The sequence below is a fragment of the Rissa tridactyla genome, chromosome W, assembly GCF_028500815.1.
Source record: "Rissa tridactyla isolate bRisTri1 chromosome W, bRisTri1.patW.cur.20221130, whole genome shotgun sequence".
In the NCBI taxonomy this organism is placed as follows: domain Eukaryota; kingdom Metazoa; phylum Chordata; class Aves; order Charadriiformes; family Laridae; genus Rissa; species Rissa tridactyla.
Genome location: NC_071496.1, coordinates 30,850,103 through 30,871,612, shown reverse-complemented (window position 1 = coordinate 30,871,612; position 21,510 = coordinate 30,850,103). Strand labels below are relative to the sequence as shown.

At 37.1% G+C, this 21,510-nt stretch overlaps 1 protein-coding gene across 1 annotated transcript in view; it reads left to right on the top strand.

Annotated features, from left to right (window-relative positions):
• Positions 1-21,510, top strand: part of LOC128902080 (ras GTPase-activating protein 1-like) — a 79,856-nt gene that overhangs the window by 38,185 nt on the left and 20,161 nt on the right. The window contains exons 10-19 of the mRNA XM_054184431.1: positions 1,223-1,343; positions 3,327-3,483; positions 5,780-5,867; positions 8,031-8,108; positions 11,890-12,047; positions 12,343-12,419; positions 19,128-19,300; positions 19,453-19,612; positions 19,787-19,929; positions 20,679-20,794. Coding sequence (XP_054040406.1) covers positions 1,223-1,343; positions 3,327-3,483; positions 5,780-5,867; positions 8,031-8,108; positions 11,890-12,047; positions 12,343-12,419; positions 19,128-19,300; positions 19,453-19,612; positions 19,787-19,929; positions 20,679-20,794 — 1,271 coding nt within the window. The remainder of the gene's footprint in view (positions 1-1,222; positions 1,344-3,326; positions 3,484-5,779; positions 5,868-8,030; positions 8,109-11,889; positions 12,048-12,342; positions 12,420-19,127; positions 19,301-19,452; positions 19,613-19,786; positions 19,930-20,678; positions 20,795-21,510) is intronic.

The window sequence follows — 21,510 nt, the reverse complement described above, 5'->3', positions numbered from 1 at the left end:
TATCAATAACTTTCTCTGCATTGACTAATTTTCCATGTGAGACTGCATAAAATTCTTTTAAGTTATTCAGATATATTTGTGACTTTCCTTTGTTGTTTTTTTTTTAAAAAGTTATTGGTGGTGTAATTACATCTAGTTGTGTGTTCTCCCACATACTGTCATCTGTTTTTGAAGTAAAAATTTCAGAAGTCTTGTGTACTATTCAGTTCCATCTAATAGACTTCCTGTTTTTAATTTGAAATTTACTTTACATTTTCACTAGATCTGTTGTTTTGTACATTGTTTCTTTCATAGCTATGTTATGGAGATTATCTTGAGTTAGTAAAAATTTGTATATTGCTTCCATTGTGAGTCCTATAATTCCTTTTACTGAAATGTTTTTCATCTTGCCTTTGTCATGTTGTTCAAACCCATAATTCTTATAGATATATGGGGGGAAGGGAGAAAAGGTAGAGTATTTAGTGTGGAGCCAGTGCACGTATCACTTCATCTCAATACTGTTCTCACTACTTGACAGTCTTGCTTTTCATGTTTTCTTACGGCTAAAGAACTTTTGTTGATCAGCTGACTCGGTAAGGTCAAACTTGGCTTGACATTTGGCCATTCTAGCTTGGTATTTACATTTCCAGATCTTAGTTTTCTATGTGAATTTATCCTTTTTCTATTTCCTGTTTCTACTTTTTCCTATTGTTTTTTGTTAGAATGATACCCATTTAGGGCATGAGTGCTAATAACATTAGTGAGGGACTGTGCAACTTTGCGTGTTAATCATTCCATTTAATTGTGACCTGCCCCATTCTTGTTGATTCAGAGTTTATCCTTAATTACTCAGTCCCAAAAGCCTCGGTAGAAGACAGTTAGAAGCTAAATAACCTTTAAAGACTTGTGTAAATTTTGCATAAATCACTGTAAAAAATGCTGCTTTCTATTTAGTGTTAAAAAAATAAATACAGATGTTACTTTGTGAAAGTTGGTCTGTATTTAAACCTTATTTTTCTTCTCATATTATAATTCTGGCCTAATCATTCCACAAGAAATAGTTATATTACTTTTCTGGCAAAGGTATTGTATTAAATTATATTAGTTTTTTTAAACACATGAGAGAATAATAATAAAGAATTGGTAGCATTCAATAAAATTTCAGTTACAGCTTCATAGTGTGCAATTGTTTCACAGTGATTTCTGAGCTTAAAAAAAAGTTGATTTCTTCCTTGTTTACCAGCATCAAGAACAAGTGCTTAATGATACAGTGGATGGAAAAGAAATCTACAATACAATTCGTCGCAAAACAAAGGATGCTTTTTATAAAAATATTATCAAAAAAGGATATCTTCTGAAAAAAAGTGAGTTGTGTTTGCTTCTATGATTTTTTTTTTCTAAAAAATGCAGATATGGATGCATATTTTGTGTAGTATTTGTACTAGTGGAGGCAAAATTTAAGTGAGTAAAAGGTGGTAGAAAGCCTGTAAAGGGTATGAAAGGTTCTTTTTCCTTAAGAAGTACTTAAATAGAAAGACATAATACATAAAATGACCTGTAATATGAAGATGTTGATTGGCAGTTCTTTCCAAAAAATCAAAACAGCACAAAAACTAAGCACCTTTTTTCAAAGGTAACATTCAGAATCATTAAATGAAGTGCATTTTCATAAAATGTATTCATATTTAATGCACAACTTGTTTAAATTTAAGATGATCACATGGATTAAAGAGAGCTAGATTAATGTAAATCAGTACATTCATTGGAGACCAGAGCTGGTTTAATTTTGTTATTCCAAGTTAGGTAATATGTTTAATTTAAAAATGTATATTCTGGTATACAAGGTACATTGAGACTTTTTTAAGGTTCTAACACTGACGCAGTCAACATAGCATAGAATAATTGGATTAAAAGCTGACTGACTCATCTCAATATATCCCTGAAGAATTACCATGGAGCAAGATTTTGAAGTTCTGAGGAAGCTAGTCCCTTTCCAAGTATCATGATTTATTTTTATTCATGTTTCCACTAAAGTTGATTTTGAAAAAATAAAAAAAAAAATTAAAAAAGAGTATTAACATTTCTGCATATGGCAAAGGCAGTAGCTAAAACAATAAGTACTAGATAGTGATTTGGATAGCAAGCAAAAGTGAGAAAGAAGGTAAGCATTTAAATGTAGCCAAATTTAAAAGATGCATTCAAAGGAAATTCAGAGGAAAACTAGATCCTCTGAATAAAGTAAGGAAAGCATCTCTTCTCTTGAGAGTGCTAATTCTGAGAAAATGTGTAGAGGGATGGGGATGTGGTAGGGTGGGGAATCAGCTGAGAATGCACTTGAAGTGAAAATCTTTACCTAAAAGGGATAATGAGATACTTTAAATGTGCAAGTAGGAGTACTGAGTAGGTGTGGAGAGATGCACATACCTGCATACAGAACAGAAATTTAATAAAATCACTCTTCCATCTAGTAGAGTATAATAACTGTATGTTAAAGTTAGTTTTCCAGAACAGTAAGTACTAGTGCTTGTTTATGAAGGGCTGTGGTGGATCTATGATGATCAAGTTGAAAATTAAAGCTGAATGTTTTTCTAAAAGGTACTGTGGTTTATGTATGAATTAGTTGCAGAAAGTTCCTTATCAGTTGTAATTCAGAGGACAGTAAACAGCGAGTGATTTATTTTTGGTTTAGTCAGTGGCTAAATCTGGATTTTACTGATACATCTAATGTGTCTTCCAACAAACTCTGACATTTAAATCAAAGGTTATTATTTTAAAATTTTTTTTTTCTGAAACATGTGGAACTGGTCAAATTTTTGGATATAGGTGGTGTGTTTAGGGCATGGTTCTGATCCAAGTTTGTATATATTGTATTCCCATTTATATTCTTCAGTCATTCTGTTTTAAGATATTGTGATGCAATCTGTTATGCTGATCAGTTGATTAGAGTTTAGGAATAATTTTCTCATGTCAAGAGAAATCTACTTCTTAATTAAAATAGCCATAATAAATTGGATCATTTTGATCATCAAATTGAAAACTGTATAGACACAGTCTTCCCACTGATATGAACGGAGCTCATATGCACTTGCTTGATCCTGTTGAGATTAATGAAAATGTTAGAGAACCATCTAAAATTGTACCCGAATCTGTGAAGAGGATCTAGTTTTAGCTACATGCTGCAAAAAATTGAGTATGTATACTGATGTTATTGCTTAAGCGTGATTAACTATACATTGTTTTTCTGTTTGTATTTTGCAAAATCCTTACCTGCCCTCTTTTTTCTTCATTTACAAAATTTACATTTTCTTTAAAACAACATTGTAACTTCTTACTTGCTTTCCTTACAGGTAAAGGAAAGAGATGGAAAAACTTGTACTTTATATTGGAGGGAAATGATGCCCAGCTTATTTATTTTGAAAGTGAAAAACGAGCCACAAAACCTAAAGGATTAATAGACCTTAGTGTGTGTTCAGTCTATGGAGTACATGACAGTTTATTTGGCAGGTGGGATGCTGGCTTTTAATTCTTGTACATGCAGCAGGACAGTTAACTACTAGTTTGAGGCATATACACTAATGAACAGCCTGGCACAATAAGCTTGCTTTTTTGACATCTGAGCCCTGGTAACTGTCCACGTGTGTTTTTTTAGCTTTTGCTGATTGTGAAATGAAAGCATTATGACTTTTAGTTTGTGTTGCATTTTATTCCATAGATGGTGTAGATTGCAAGAGCATATGTAGACAGATTTAACTGATTAATGGTAACTTGTTAAGCCATGGCAACTTGATTGCTAGCAACAAATTCTAGTAAGAAATTTTAGAACTTAGTCTTAAGATTTTCTCATGTAATATGATGTAATAATGATTTGGCCTTTTGCATTGTCATTTTTCAATATTGTGTATTAATTGTTCCACATTTCATATTACAGGCGTTAAAAAGATTACGAAGCAACTGTATTGAGGGTTTTAATCCTGTTGAACCGAGAATTGATAAGATCAAGAATTTTGTCAATTCCAAAAGATCTGCATTCTTTTGTCGATAGGTATTAGAAAGCTAAATTAATTAGATAACTTATCAGTGCTTTTCTATTTAAGAATCAGTAAGAATGAGATTAGACCAACATTAGAACAGTAAGTTAGTTCATATAAGCAAACATTTTACAAATTATTTTTGTAAGATAATTAGATTCAGAGATAATTTTCACAATTTCATTTACTGTACTAATTTTGATTATTCAAAATATGTCAACTGCAAGTGATGTGATTATTGGCAAAGAAGTTGAGAATCAAAACACTTTCTGATATCATTGGTAACTAAGATGAAAGAGGTCATATCTTTTTTTTCATTGTTAATTACAAAAAAATGCACAGTCCTGTGTGATATAGAAGAAAAAGATGCATTTACTCCTACAAATGTTATTTTTTCATAACAGATAGAAAAACACATTAAACAAAAGCTCTGGTTATTCCATGCATCTTAATATTTATTAAAAGTATTTAATCAACTTTAAGTCTTTTCACAGAGATAATGTGAAGATAGATGTTTAAAATTAGTGGCATTTCTTAAGCTGCAAAGATCTGGTGTTCTTGCATCATCTGATTTTTTATACACTTCTCAATCATTTTGAAAAATCTACACAATTATTGCAATGAGGAGCTATAGATATGAGAGTACCATTTAAAAAACACCTACTGAAATGTTCCTCATGTAAGTTGGCAATTATGCTGGAAGCTTGGGTGTAGACTGTAAACAAGGAACATTTTGGTTAATGGTGACCATCTGTTAAGCGGCTTCTAAGAAACACTGTAGTGTGGGTTAAAATGTAGTTGGATAATAAGTAACGCTAAAAGTGTGGGTAGAAGGAGATGCATGGTTGCGCCTGCTTGGGAAAGCTGTTGGTGAAGAACTGTAGCTGAGACAAAATTCCTCTTATATTTTAAGTAGGTGGTAAAAACTACCTTTCCTCAGAAATACAGTGAGGGCTGTATCTTTGCATGTCTGGTGAAAATGATTTAAGTAGCCCCTGACCTGGCTACTTCTTGCCCCTCCCCAATCCTCCTGTGGGCATAGCCACAAAATGCCATGCCAGTATTTCCCTGAGCAATGGATGGGGAGAAGAGAAGACTGAAACTTCACTTGCAAGTGAAGTAAGATCCTTCATGTAATCCTGTGTTTAGGAGAACGAAATTCCCTTGAACGTAATGTGAGAGGTCATGAATCAAGTGTGCACTTTAGCTTGTAATGTAGCAGTACAAAATATTTTTAATATTTCTTGACAAATGAGTTGTAAAATGGTGAGTATGTTATAATTGCATTTAAAGCTTTAGAAGTTTATATCGCACATATTCAATGATTAGTATGTGATCCAATACACATTTTATTGGTTCTGAGAGCTACGGAACATGTTCAGATAAGGAATTCCTTATGTTAATATAGTTTCCTGAACTCCTAAAACAACAAATCCATAATGCATGATTAATTGGTTGGGAACTAATGCTGAACCTGTGCATCATTTAAAATGCTTGTGGGGAATAGTCCTCATTAACTTTTAAGTTTTTTATGTTATCAGGTGTATTTTGCCTCAACTGTATTGTAAGTCAGTGTACATGCATATTCAATACAAACTGTTCCAAGTTTCTTAAACATTCTGAAAAAAACTAGTTGAACTGCAGTGCAATTTTATTGAAATTACATAATTCATTCAAACCAAAATGCACTTTTGAAGCATGTAGAAACTTTTCTTGGTGTGGTTTTTCCTGTTTCCAAGTGTGATGATGCTACACTTTTGTTTGTTTTTAAGGCCAAACTGTTTTCAGATAGTAGTTCAGCACTTCAGTGAAGAGCATTACATCTTTTACTTTGCAGGAGAAACTCCAGAACAATCACAGGTGAGAGCTTTTGTTGGTAAATATAACTTTAAAAGTAATTTTTTGTTTTGTAGTGTTTAATGATATTATCCTTCTCTAATAGAAAGCAAACATACCACAGATGGTGACTATGTCTACATTAGCAAATATATACCATGCAGTAGTAGCAGATCTGTAAGGGAAATAGTTGGTGCTGAGAATCCAGCACCTACATTACCTGCGCTTTAGGGATTTTACTTTGGACAAGTTCTAGTCTGGTCCCATGGACTGAACTTCCATTAGTTTCCATTAGATATTTCTGGAGAATATCTTTTGGAATAGTTCAGTCAAAAAAATTGTTTGCTCTCCAGCACTCTTCCATGTAATAAATCAGAGCATGGTAAGCAGGAGTTCTGCTTCAAGAGCACATTCCTGATATGCACTAAAATGCTACTGCAGGTATCTCCCACCAATCAGAATCTATTGAGCCTTTTACAGTTATTTGTCCTGTCCATAAATTGGTCATTGTTTACAGTCTTAGGCCCTGATCTTGCACGAAAAATAAGGGTGGGTTTTTTTGTTTTACATTGGTATCATTTAGTTATTAGCTCTCTAGCAGTTAATGTTTGCTGATTAAGAATTGTAGGAATGGAGTCTAATTCTCTAAAAGTCACTCACCAACAGGAGAGCATATGGAAGATGTGACAATGTTGTTTTGGTATTCCGGAGCTCTGAAATACACCTGTTGTGTCAGAAGTTAAGCTATGCATTTGATTTTATTTAAGAATGTGTAGTAGGCAGAATATCTTGTCAGGACAGGCAGAATATCCTGTCCTGTTTTCTGAGTGTTTGGTATAATCTGCTTTTGGTTTGGATTTGCTTAACACTTAAGCTGTTCATTGCGTTTATACAGAATATAGGGATTTCTTTGTAAAATTATTCTGATTAAAGCAAGTCAGATGTTTTACTGATACTTCTGTTCTCAGAAGTTACAGCTGTCTGTACCTTGTAACATTTCACAGAAGAATAGTTTTGTTGGTATATTAAGGAAAACTTGATGGATTTCATATAATGTGGTAAACATCAAAGCAGCTGTCCAATGGATTACATGTTGTCTGAGGTTTGTACAAACCATTAAGTGAATGTAATGTAATGTAGAGTGCAGCCTCATATGCTAGTATCATTGTGCATACTGTGGTGCTGCTGTAAACTTTGGCATTTAAGGGGATAGGTTTTCCTGTTAGGAGGGGGAATAAAGATGACTTTGTATCTAGGAAATATTTAATTTAGAGTATTTAGTAGGTTCTATGGTTCTTTATTTGCTTTTCCTTATTTAAATAAGAAAGCAAGCTAGTAAAAATGTGATGCATAGTTGACAGTTCTTCCTTTTGTGGAATATTTTGAAAGCTTAAACTTTACTCAGTGGTTTACCTGAGAATAACTGCAATATAAAATATAGCTGTATTTTTAAAATGTGGAAGGTAATGTAAAGGATAAGAATGAAAATATTTATTTCTTTAATGGTATTTGAGAGTAGGTAGTAGATCTTTGCGTTACGCTTTTATGAATGTTAGTCAAAGCCTAAATTTTGTGCTTCATAAGAGCTTACAAAATTTGGGGGTGTGGGGTATGAAAACATGAGAATGAGGCTATAGCATATCTTCCACCTTCCAAAGTATCTACTCTGCTTTATGTATTTGTGAGCAGAGAGAATGGGGGTGTAGGTTATACTTTTTGGTGTTTTTCTATTAATGCTGCTTTGGTTTTTGTTTGAAGCATATGGAGTAAAATACAACTGTAATATAAAAACAGAGGAGAGAACGATCAGAATAGTTTGACTTGTTGACTGTTATTTTCTCAGAAGCAACCAAGTCTTGCTTCATTTTATATGCAATTTGTGTTTAATTCAATATAACTAATCTGGAAAATTGATAAAGGTAACACTGTATATCCATTAGTAATGCTTGATATTTCTAAAAGAGAAACTTTCAGATTTGCAAACGTTTATTTAGTTTTACTGAGAAAGATATGAATTTAGCTTTGCCATTCAAATTTTCATACTTTGAATTGCATACAAATTGGTTCTTTGTAAGCTAAAGAAACAACTTCAGATACTTCAATGTATTATTTTTTTTACATGTCTGCTCTACTGCAAGAAGCCGAATCTGACTTTTTGTTACACTGTTTTGTGCCTTTCTCTCTTAGGACTGGATGAAGGCTCTGCAGATGTTTTGCAGTTTAAGAAAAAACAGTCCAGGGACATCAAATAAACGTCTACGTCAGGTGAAGCTATATAGATCATAGAATCATAGAATCATTTAGGTTGGAAAAGACCCTTGGGATCATCGAGTCCAACCATCAACCCCACTCTACAAAGTTCTCCCCTACCCCATATCCCCCAACACCACATCTAAACGACTCTTAAACACATCCAGGGATGGTGACTCCGCCACCTCCCTGGGCAGCCTATTCCAGTGTCTGACCACTCTTTCTGGGAAGAATTTTATCCTGATGTCCAGCCTAAACCTACCCTGCTGCAGCTTGAAGCCATTCCCTCTTGTTCTATCGCTAATTACCTGTGAGAGGAGACCAGCACCAACCTCTCTACAGTGTCCTTTCAAGTAGTTGTAGAGAGCGATGAGGTCTCCCCTCAGCGTCCTCTTCCTCAAACTAAACAGTCCCAGCTCCTTCAATCGCTCCTCGTAAGATTTATTCTGCAGGCCCTTCACCACCTTCGTTGCCCTCCTCTGCGCTCGCTCCAGCACCTCGATATCTCTCTCGTATTGAGGTGCCCAGAACTGGACACAATACTCAAGGTGTGGCCTCACCAGTGCTGAGTACAGGGGGACAATCACCTCCCTCCTTCTGCTGGTCACACTATTTCTAATACAAGCCAGGAGGCCATTGGCCCTCTTGGCCACCTGGGCACACTGCTGGCTCATGCTCAGCTGCTTGTCAATTAGAACCCCCAGGTCCTTTTCTGCCAGGCAGCTCTCCAGCCACACTGCCCCAAGCCTGTAGCGATGCATGGGGTTGTTGTGGCCCAAGTGCAGGAGCCGGCACTTGGCCTTGTGGAAGCACATTCCACTAGCATTGGCCCATCGGTCCAATCTATCTTAAGTCTCTCTGTAGAGCCTCCCTGTCCTCATCTGCAAACTTGCTGATGATACACTCTATGTCCTTCTCAAGGTCATCAATAAAGATGTTAAACAGAAATGGTCCCAACACTGAGCCCTGAGGGACACCCCTTGTGACCGGCCGCCAGCTGGATTTAACTCCATTGACCACCACTCTTTGGGACCGCCCATCCAGCCAGTGCTTGATCCAGCAGATCGTATGCTCATCCAGGCCATGAGCCGCCGGTTTTTCCATGAGAATTCTATGGGGGACAGTGTCAAATGCTTTTCGAAAGTCTAGGTAGACAATATCCACAGCCTTTCCCTCGGCCAATAATCGGGTCATCTTGTCGTAGAAGGAGATCGGGTTGGTCAGGCAGGACCTGCCTTTCATAAACCCATGCTGACTAGGCCCGATCCCCTGCTTGTCCATTATATGACTTGTAATGGCACTCAAGATGATCTGCTCCATGACCTTCCCTGCTTCCGAGAGGGGAGGGGGAGAGGTTGTCTCCTTGTTGCAAAATGATGATGATACATCTCAGAACTTTCCTTTCAACAACAGTAAATCCTGCATGTACTTCCTTTTTCTTGGAGTTATACAGTACCTTTGTTAAACCAACTGGAATGCCTTCCACTTTATTATAATATCTATATACACAAAGAACAAAATGCTTTTAGGCAATTGGCAGATGCTTTGCTAGGTATTAATTTCTGGCCACATTTGAGTAAAAGTGTCAAGAATTCAGCATTTGTATTGTCTTAACTCTTACAATTCACCAGATTTGACAGACTTATGTCACGTAACCAAAATACTAGTATAACTAATATTATTCATTTTTCAGTGACAAATATGTACTTAACTGTGATTATGGCGTAATTTCTTTTGGTCTCTCGAGAGTACTGTTGTGGGCAGAATTTCTTTCAGAGGTAAAGGACAGATAGTTATAAATGGCTACATCAGTGATGATTGGAGAATAACAGGAATCAAGAATCTCTGGTATCTTTGAATGCTACGGATGTTGGAAGTATCTGTTTTATCAGTCTATGGAAAAAGGAATAAACCTTTTTTTAGGAAACACAGAATTATTCTGTAGTCAACATTAAAGATCATTGAATACTTCTGAAGAACCAAACTAAATAAGGTAAATTGATATATGAACTGGCAGAAGAAATTGGGAGCCACAAAAGCAAAGCACCTACAGAGTGATCATATGAACTATTTCTTTACTTCCAAAGGCAAAGAAAATGTTAGACTGCATGAAGGAATAGAATAGAAAATAGATGCTATTTAATATTTATGGTATTCTCATTCAGGATACATTTAGTTTTGATCATCTTATATCAAAATGCATAAAGGAAATGAGAAAATTATTTTCATTATAGACTGGAATGAATAAAAGAATTTCCAAGTAAATAAGCATGGGAAGTATTGAACTATTTAGAGAGGTGAAAAGTATAAAAACCATGAATGATAAAGGTAGATGAAGTGTATAAAGATAAAAATCATACTTCCGTAACTGTCTTACAGAAATTATATCAGTTTCAGGGTTTCTTGAACTGTCACTTGAAACTTCTGGTACTAAATATTTGGATTTAAATGTAATTTTGACCTTATCAAGTATGATATTTCCTGTATTTGTCTAAATTGACTTCAGTTGATATCAGTAGATATTTGATTAAGCTATGAATTGCATGCGATTCAGAAGTTTGTAAAATAGTAGATTGTTTAAAATGTATTTAATGTAAATGATTTCAGAGAGTTCACTTCTCATTTTATGGAAATTGAGTTTCTAAGTTCTATTATTTTGAGAATCTGTAGTACAGGCAAATATCTTCCTTTTAACAGGGAGAAAACAGTGCAGTGTGTTAAACAAGGGAATTTTATGTAATCTGCTGTTGTTCAGAATAGAATAGAACATTTCAGTTGGAAGGGACCTACAAAGATCATCTAGTCCAACTGCCTGACCACTACGGGGCTCACCAAAAGTTAAAGCATGTTAAGGGCATTGTCCAAATGCCTCTTAAACCCTGACAGGCATGGGGCATCAACCATCTCTCTAGGAAGCCTGTTCCAGTGTTTGACCACCCTCTTGGTAAAGAAATGCTTCCTAATGTCCAGTCTGATCCTCCCCTGACACAGGTTTGAGCCATTCCCCTGTGTCCTGTCCCTGGATCCCAGGGAGAAGAGCTCAGCACCTCCCTCTCCACGTCCCCTCCTCAGGAAGCTGTAGAGAGCAATGAGGTCGCCCCTCAGCCTCCTTCTCTCCAAACTAGACAAACCCAGAGTCCTCAGCCACTCCTCATAGGACATGCCTTCCAGTCCTCTCACCAGTTTTGTTGCCCTCCTCTGGATGCAATCTTACCTTCACATCCTACTTAAATTGTGGGGCCCAGAACTGCACACAGTACTCAAGGTGAGGCCGCACCAACGCTAAATACAGCAGGATCATCACCTCTCTTATCCGGCTGGTTATGCTGTGTTTGATGCACCCCAGGATGCGGTGTGCCCTCCTGGCTGCCAGGGCACACTGCTGACTCCTATTGAGCCTAATCTGTTAGGAAAGCACCAAATATGGCATTGTGTTTGGAGTTGTCCATGGCTCTAACTCAAGATACAATTCTTTAACTTCAGTAGAATTTTTTATGCATAGAAAAGTTAGTACTTGCAAATCTTAATGTCTTGTAGGGATGGTTTTAAAAGTAAAAAATAAGATGAGTTAAAACTATGGTGCTGGAGATTTATTTTCGAGTTATTTGAATTGTTCTTAATTTGTTACTGGTGCCTTTTAAATTCTTGTTCCATCATTCCTTTTCCCTGCTCTTTCTATTAGGAAGTTATATTTTGTATTTAATATTTATACCTTATATTAAGCCTTCACATGGGGGGGAATTCCATTCTTTTTTTTTTAAAAAAAAAAAAAAAATTTTTTTTGTATTTTCTTTAGGTCAGCAGTCTTATTTTGCGTGTAGAAGAAGCTCATACGCTCCCAGTAAAACATTTTACTAATCCGTATTGTAACATCTACCTGAACAGTGTCCAGGTAGCAAAAACACATATCAGAGAAGGGCAGAACCCTGTATGGTCAGAAGAGTTTGTCTTTGAGTAAGTCTTAATCTTATTGAATTACTGAATTTCACTTGAAAGTTGCATTGCATTTAAGATTCTTTACGCTGTACTGTTTCGAATATGCTTTTTAAAAATGCTGTATGCATGGTTATATGGCAGCCACCTTTCAGCCACAAATGCATGGGTAGAATTTTATGTATACATATAAGTATCTTTGTTAATATAATTGTCTTTGGCTGATCATGAGAACTCAGGATTAAAATAACTTTAGAATAAGTTTAAATGTTGGCCAAGTACAGTATTAATTGAGGCTTTCTGTCTTTTCCCCTAGTGATCTTTCATCTGATATTAATAGATTTGAGATAAGTCTTAGTAACAAAACAAAGAAAAGTAAAGATCCAGATATATGTAAGTATTTTTCTGTAAAAGATGCATATATATTGCAACAATGGATACAATTTTCATTGTTTGTCAACCATTGTCACAAGAGAATTAAGGGTATCCTGTGATTACCATACAACTGTATTGGTATGTTTTAGCTGTCTGTTACTGACTCTACATTAATGTTTTTGCAATAAGAACCTGCATGATTTTAGTAGTAAAATGCACAGTAATCCAGTCCTAGGCTTTTTTAGCTCTACTCCAGTATACCTATTATGTTATACTGTGACTGTGTTTACCAAAAAAAAAAAAAAAAAAAGGACAAAGAAGCTGTCAGAATTAATCTGCTCCATAAAATGTTACGTTCCACTAAGTTAATTTCTTTAATCTGTTTTAAGCCCATCTGTGTGGAATATTTTTTGTTGTTTTTTTTGTCATTTTTTTTGTCGCTTCCAGTGAGAAAGAGGGAGGAAAGGTAGTACTTTCCTCACTTAAAAATAAATGAATAAAAATTCAACTTGACAGTCTGTAGAACAACATTTACCTCAGTCCTGTGTCATCCTGTTCTTCCCCCCTATTCTCTCTCATCTGTGTTCCCAAGAATTTACTTTCCTCCTGTTATGTACAGAGCTGCTTTGTTTCTATTTTTCTATTCCAGCAAACTACTAGCAAGATGGTAAGACTTACCAGCTTTTCAAAAAAAAACAAAAAAAAAAAAACCACAAACACCAAAACCAAACCAAAAAACCCTCCCCAAAAAACCCACACCTGGATTCTGAGCCACACAATGTGGTTTTTTGGCTTTCAAGGTATTTTTTTCCCACCATACTTGTAACTTCAGCCCTTTGCCTCCTCTCTGTTGCCTGCAGCGCAGATGCTTCCCCGCCCAAGATTTGTTCCAAGTACTTTTCTGTTGTGTTCAGGCCTGTCCCAAAGCCTGGCACAGTATTTATCATCTGTTGCTCTTGGTTTTGGTTTGCATGTATTGTGTTGCTGGCCTGTTATGTTTGCCTCAGTGTCAATTTCTTTCTCTCTTTCCTCTCAGATAAGAGATTTGTAGGGAAACTTTGACCAAAGTAGAAGAATTACTTCTAAGACTGAATGGTCTTGCAGAACCTAATTCAATTTCAAAACTCTTGCCCTTTCTTCTGACTAGAAAAGTTTCTGTATAGCAGAAGGAAAAAAAGATGTATTTCATTTGACAGACGAAAGGACTTTTTAATTGCAGTTGTGACCTTGTTCTTGCACAGTTCTATTCATTTGAGCTAGAAAATGCTTTATCAGGGCCAAAGCTTTGGTTAGTAAAAGAACCTTTCAAAGGATGATTCAATAATGGAATACTTCAGTAACTTCTTTAAGTGTTTTTGTAGTTTCCTTCTCTCTGTCCAGATTAAGGAGATTGTGCTACCTTTAGATGTATCCAACTGGTGGAAGGTTATAGATTGTTTCTTTATCGAAGTCAAGAGAATTGGCAATGTTTCTTGATTATGGTTAGGTAGACTCTTAGAGCATAACCTAACAGTCCTTTCATTTTGGGATGAGAATTAGACCATATCAACTTGAATCAACAAGCATCTCTGCCTACCCTCTGCCCCCCCCATTTAATATTTGAAGTGTATGGGGGGGGAAAACTGAGGTAAAATAGACCTTATCCAACTTCCCTGTGTGCTGTGTTGCCTAAACCCTTAACCTCTCCAAAGGCAAGAAAATGCTTTGGTTACCTTTCTGAACATTTCTCCTTTGTAGCCAGTTATTAAATGTAGATTGCTCTGAAATGGGAGTAACGTGAGACTCATCTTCCCAGCTAACCCATAATGTCAACTTTCCTGTTTGTTTTTCCTGTCATATAAAGCAGACTGAGGGCCCAAAAGTCTGGTATTGGTTTCAGTGCTTTTTTACCGTTGTAACACACAAAACCAAAATGATGAGAGTATATGAGGGCTATTTTTTCAGCATTTGTGGTGGGTTGACCTTGGCTGGACACCAGGTGCCCACCAAGACCCTCTCTCACTCCCCCTCCTCAGTGGAGCAGGAGGAGAAAATAAGATGAAAAACTCGTGGGTTGAGATATTGCTTTAGTTTAATAAAGGAAAGCATAAATAAAGATTAATAAATTAATTAATTTCATTAATTAATTGATAAAGATACTGCCTTCAGTTTAATAAAGAAAAGCAAAGGCTGCATGCAGAAGCAAAGGAAAACAAAAAGATTTATTCTCTACTTCCCATCAGCAAGCGATGTCCAGCCACTTCCTGGGAAGTAGGGCCTCAATATGTGTAGCGGCTGCTTTGGAAGACAAACGCCTTAATAACGAATGCTCCCCCTCCTCCTCCTTTCTCTCAGCTTTTATTGCTGAGCACAATGTCATATGGTATGGAATATTGCTTTGGTCAGTTTGGGTCAGCTGTCCTGACTATGTCCCCTCCCAACCTCTTGCCCACCCCAGCCTGCTGGCCTTTGGGGATGAGGAGTTTGGGAGACAGCCTTGAGATGCCGTGTGAGCACTGCTCAGCAGTAGCCAAAACTAGTTTATCACATTCTAGCTACAAATACAGAGTACAGCACTATGAGGGCTGCTATGGGGAAAGTTAACTCCATCCCAGCCAGACCCAGTACAAGCATTTAAAAATATTTCTTTAGTTCTCAAGTCTTTCACCTTGAAATTTGCCTATTATGAGTATTCATTCCATTATTTTTGTATTTTTGCTTTTAAAAGGTATTTCAAATATTCAGAAATTATACTAAACGCTTTAGCATCAATTCTACTTGTTTTCTTTGTTTCTCTAACAGATTGTTAATAATTTATTCAAATAAATATATAAATATGGCTTGGAAAAAGAAAAAAAAACAACTAAAACCTCTGGAATATGTTATTAGATTTCATCTGTTGCTACTGAAAATTGGGATGCTCAAATTTGGTCAGACAGTTAAATCAGTAAACGTCTCAGGATAGTTCCACATAGGGTTCAGCTGCAGTGGAAGTTCTGGTTTGGTTTTGTACCAGGATAGTTGCTTAATTTCATATTAATTCATGTTGAAAAAGAAAACATTTTTATACTAGAGGCAGTACTTCATACAGTCAAGTCTGTAGAGCAAAATCATAGAATGGTTTGGGTTGGAAGGGACCTTAAAGATCATCTTGTTCTGACCCCCCTGCCCTGGGCAGGGACACCTCCCACTAGACCAGGTTGCTCCAAGCCGCGTCCAACCTGACCTTGAACACTTCCAGGAATGGGGCAGCCACAGCTTCTCTGGGCAACCTGTTCCAGTGCCTCACCACCCTCACAGGAAAGAATTTCTTCCTGAGATCTCATCTAAATCTCCCCTCTTTCAGTTTAAAACCGTTACCCCGTGTCCTATCATTACACTCCCTGACAAAGAGCCCCTCCCCAGCTTTCCTGGAGCCCCTTCAGGTACTGGAAGGCTGCTATAAGGTCTCCCCGGAGCCTTCTCTTCTCCAGGCTGAACATCCCCAACTCTCTCAGCCTGTCCTCATAGGAGAGGTGCTCCAGCCCTCTGATCATCTTCGTGGCCCTCTGCTGGACCCGTTCCAACAGGTCCATGTCCTTCTTGTGCTGAGGGCTCCAGAGCTGGACACAATACTCCCGGTGGGGTCTCACGAGAGCAGAGTGGAGGGGGAGAATCACCTCTCTGGATCTGCTGTCCACGCTTCTTTTGATGCAGCCCAGGATGCAATTGGCCTTCTGGGCTGCAAGCGCACATTGTTGGCTCATGTCCAGCTTTTCATCCACGAGTACCCCCAAGTCCTTTTCCACGGGGCTGCTCTCTATCACATCATCCCCCAGTCTGTATTGATAACGAGGATTGTCCCAACCCAAGTGTAGGACCTTGTACTTGGCCTTGTTGAACTTCACGAGGTTTACTTGGGCCCACCGCTCTAGCTCATCCAGGTCCCTCTGGATGACATCCCGTGCCTCTGGCCTGTCAACCGCACCACTCAGCTTGGAGTCATCTGCAAACTTGCTGAGGGTGCACTTGATCCCACTGTCTAAATCATTGATTAAGATGTTGAACAGCACTGGTCCCAGGTGAGGTCTCACCAGAGTGGAGTAGAGGGGCAGAATCACCTCCCTTGACCTGCTATCCATGCTTCTTTTGATGCAGCCCAGGATACAATTGGCTTTCTGGGGTGTGAGTGCACATTGCTTCTGTCTGTCCTTTCAGGCAATTTGTATTTGCAGTAGTGCCACAGCTTGTTTTTGACCTTGGTGTTTGAGAATATGCAACTGGAGGAAAGAAATGTCACTGTGCTACACATTTATCACTTTTGTGGCACTGGGAAATAAGCCTAATATGGCAGGTTATAGACTTGGCTCCTTCCCTCCCATACTCTCCAGGAAATATGCGCTGAACACATTAAGTGCAAAGTATGTATTAAACACTCTCATATAGACATGGGTAGACTTTGGACAAGGGGGAGAAACTATGGAGCCTATCAGGCACTTGTTAATGGTAGTAACAACATACTGTCTACCAATACGAGGTACCAAAAATAGGATGTTGACAGCCCCTTCTTTGAAGAACAAAGTGTAAGAGGTTCCAGTCCTTAACAGCTCCTCACTGCCTTGTAAATGGATTGTGCTAAAATGTCAGTGAGCTGTGGGTGGGAAAGCCAGGATTTAGTATGTCCATGTATTGAGCAATTTCTTCTTTGTCAACATTTAGATAGGCTAACTGTAACTGTAAATGTTTTTAGGGTTTTTTGGGGGGGAGTGGATGTTTTTGGTTGGTTCAACACTGGGTTCAACAAAGGCTTCACTGTAAACTTAAGTTCATTTCCATTCTGAGGAAAACATAAGTTTGAATCACTTTTAAGTTTGATTTCAAGGTTATAAATATTAATCACCAAAATATAAACTTGTCACTAAATATTAATTGCTATGTTTTATTCGCAAATAGACTATTAAGAAACCTGTCTCTTTTTTGTGCTAATGTTCATCACGTAAAATATTCTTGGATCAAGGTTCTTAACTGTGCTTGCAGAGAAGGGATCAACTATTGATTTTTTTCTGTATATTTGTTATTCTGTCATAAGTGTAAACATCCTTAAATTCTCAACTAATGATAGTCTCTTATTGAACATAGCCTTAGTTCAATATATGTTGCTAAGTAGCAGAAAGTGTTCCTTTAAAGTCTTTTAATATAAATTTTGATAACAGGTATTCTGCAGTCCATATATTGATATTTCTGTTTCGATCTTTTAAGATCAAAGCAACATTATAGTATTTATATTATTGCTAGGAAGTGCTAGTATATAACCATGGGAAAAATTAAATCATCAGATTATTCTAAATCCTGTATCTCAGTGTTCCTGTCAATGAGATATATGCCTTATATGCGCAAGCAAAACAAGAAGGAAGCACGTTGCTCAGTTGAGGACACGGGAGCTTTGCTCAGAAGAAATATTTTGGGAAAGTCAATTAATTATCTGGTCTAATGACAGTCCAATCCACACTTGTGATAAGTGGTAGATGATGATGAATTGGTTTACCCACTACTTGACTGACTTGAATGTTTTACCTTATAAGTTCATCAACTCCAAAGAATATGAAATATGAAGTGTGTATTAGAAATGTGATGTTATTCTGTTCCATTATCTGATTATGCAAGTGATGTCCTAACATATTGCTGAATTGGGGCAGCAGAAAGTCTACTAGAACCATTCATAGGATTTGTAGAAAAGTGAAAAACAATTGTGTGATGGTGGTTTTGATTGTGGGGTTGGTTTTTTTTGGGGGTGGGTGTTGTTTTGCTTTGTTTAAATGTGAAGGACTTGATTAAAAGTAGATTTCATCGAGAGCTGTAGAAAAAGATCATTTGCTTGGAAGTTCCAGACAGTCTTACAGGCTAAATGTGAAATTGAAACTGTGTATCTCCTCTTGGAACTTTGTGGGTATAACATAGGTAGAATGGTGTCTCTGCGAGCATCTGGGCCCTTTCTGTGTGAAGTAACTCAGTTCAGGCAGGCATGTGCTTATTTTGGAATGATCAGTGGTCTGATTGCTACAGCTTACTAGTCAGCTGTGAGACCAAACTTTCAATTATGGTTGAATAGGCTGGTGCAGGTCATTGCTTAGTAATTTTAGGGTACCAACACCACAAAAAAGTGAATTAATGATTTTGTCATTCTTGATTGACTTTTGTCATTATTTGGGCAGTAAGCTGTTTGGGAATGCTTTTTTATATGGTTTGCATAAACTGTTACAGCCTTAACCCGGGAGTTCCTAAGTATTAAAGAAATACATCTGGCAACATTTGGGAAAGATGTAGTAATGCTAATAATAAATACTAAAAATAGTAACAAAGCGGTTCAAGAGCAGACCTGATGGAGGTATGAGCCCAAGGTTTCAAAAGAGGACAATGAATTCTAATCACTTTATCTGTTTTAATTTTCTGATTGCTGCCTAGGTTTGCTAGGTAGCTGGGGGAGAGGGGGGCTTTTTCCCCTATTTGGGTGTTAAAAAGAAAACTTTCTTAATATCTGTGTGTATACATTTTTTACAGAATGCTTTATATTTCAGCTTCAGTTTTCAGGAGTCTGTTAAACCATCTAAGAGATAATCTGTCAATATATTTGATGGCACAATTTTTGATCTTTTTTATTAATCCTCTTTTGCGGAAACAAGATGACATGTTGAAAACAAACTTTTTTTTATTCAATACTAGCACTGTTTTGCTGGAGATAACCTACTTAACAATGCTTTTTTCCTAAAGTGTTTATGCGTTGCCAATTAAGCCGATTACAGAAAGGACATGCAACAGATGAGTGGTTTCAACTCAGTTCCCATATACCATTGAAGGGTATTGAGCCAGGATCTTTGCGTGTTCGAGCACGATATTCTATGGAGAAGATCATGCCAGAAGAGGAGTACAGTGAGTTTAAAGAGGTATTAAGTTTGTTTCCTCAGTTTTTCTGTCAAAATTCACTTTCTCTTCTGTTTAAGAGATTTCAATAACACTAATAGACATTGCTAAGTAGTATTTGTAGTGACTGTTGCATTAGGACAAGTTTCTGAACATTATTCTGGTTTTCTTTCAGCTCATACTCCAGAAAGAGATGCATGTAGTCTATGCCTTATCACATGTTTGTGGACAGGATAGAACACTGTTGGCTGGCATTTTATTGAAGATTTTTCTTCATGAGAAGCTTGAGTCACTATTGTTACGAACACTAAATGACAGGGAAATAAGCATGGAAGGTACTGTACTAATTGCACTAACATTTACTGAAACACTTGGGAGGGAAGGGCTCCCATGTCTTCGTTTCTGTCTCCTCCCTTAATTACATCATATATGAAACTGTGAACACAGCATATTTTTTCCTCTGCTTTTTGTTGTCTCCTTTTCCCAACTTTTCACTTTATCTTTTTCAGATGAAGCTACTACTTTGTTTCGTGCCACCACTTTAGCAAGTACACTTATGGAGCAATATATGAAAGCCACAGCAACACGTTTTGTTCACCATGCACTGAAGGAAAGTATATTAAAGATAATGGAGAGCAAGCAGTCCTGCGAGGTGATACCTTGAACTATGTTTTTTAAAAAATTTTGATTTGTTGAAATGATGATCTACTGGTTGTTTGCTTTGTAAGCATTTATTAATCCTTCAGAAATAATTTCAATACCAGAACTGAACTGATTATGAGTTTTTTCTAAATGTTAGCTTGAACAATGTTCATAGCATCACTTTTAAATAAGCCTTTTAATTCAGATTTCTTTAAAATATGTATTTATTCTTTAGCAATTGTAGGTTCTTTTGTAGCAGTTACTAAACAGCCTAGCCTAAATAACTTGTGTTAAGCTCCAGATATACTAGAAGTCAATGTCTGAACTTAGTTTCATTTTAAAACTTCCTTACATTAACTGCTTGTGTTAGATCCTATTTTTATTTCTAAAACGACCCTCCTAACTTCTGTTTCACTTGGACTTAATTATGGAAAGGGGAGGGGGGGCGGTGTTCTCAGAAGACTGGATTAAAAGATATGAAAATATACGTAGTTAAAGAAAGATGAGTAGTTATGGATAGTGTTAAATGCCTCTGCTGTTTAAAGCATAGTGCACTAGAACTTAAAGACATTGCTTTTCCACATTAGTTTCCTGGCCAGCCCTTGAAGTAGATTTGTAATTTCTGTACAAGTCTGAGATTTGCACAGCAGTAGAATATTTAATTTATTTTGAAATAGTATTCAGTGAGTAACATTATCAAATTATATATGTATTTCTATTCAAGAGAAGAAACTTAATCATTTTCCCTTTTGGTTTTAGTTAAATCCCTCAAAATTAGAAAAAAATGAAGATGTAAACGCTAATTTGGCACATCTACTCAGTATACTTTCAGAATTGGTGGAGAAAATATTCATGGCTGCAGAGATACTGCCTCCGTAAGTTTGCACTCTTCTGTTCAAATTCGTACTTGAAAATTCCTGTTTGTGATATTTACACTGCACTATAAAATGGTGTTCTTATTGATTATCTTATAATAATCAGTCCTAAGACTAATTTCTTTAGGGCTGTTATATGTACAGAGAAAAAAAACCAAACACTTGAATGAATTGTGCTTTTTGCACATGTGGTGGGTTGACCTTGGCTGGATGCCAGGTGCCCACCAAGCTGCTCTATCACTCCCCCTCCTCAGCTGGGCAGGGGAGAGAAAGTATAACAAAAACTTGTGGGTGCAGATAAGAACAGGGAGAGATCACTCAGCAATTACTGTCACAGGTAAAACAGACTCGACTCAGGGAAATTAATTTAATTTATTGACAATCAAAATCAGAGTAGGATAATGAGAAATGAAACCAAATCTTAAAACACCTTCCCCCACCCCTCCCTTCTTCCCAGGCTCAACTTCACTCCCGAATTCTCTACCTCCCCCCTCCCCAAGCGGCCAGGGAGACAGGGAATGGGGGTTGTCGTCAGTTCATCACAACCAGTCTCTGCCTGTCTTTCCTCCTCACGCTCTTCTCCTGCTCCAGCATGGGGTCCCACACACAGGAGACAGTCCTCCACAAACTTCTCCGATGTGGGTCCTTCCCACGGGCTGCAGTTCTTCAGGAACAGACTGCTCCAGCATGGGCTCCTCTCTCCACGGGGTCACAGA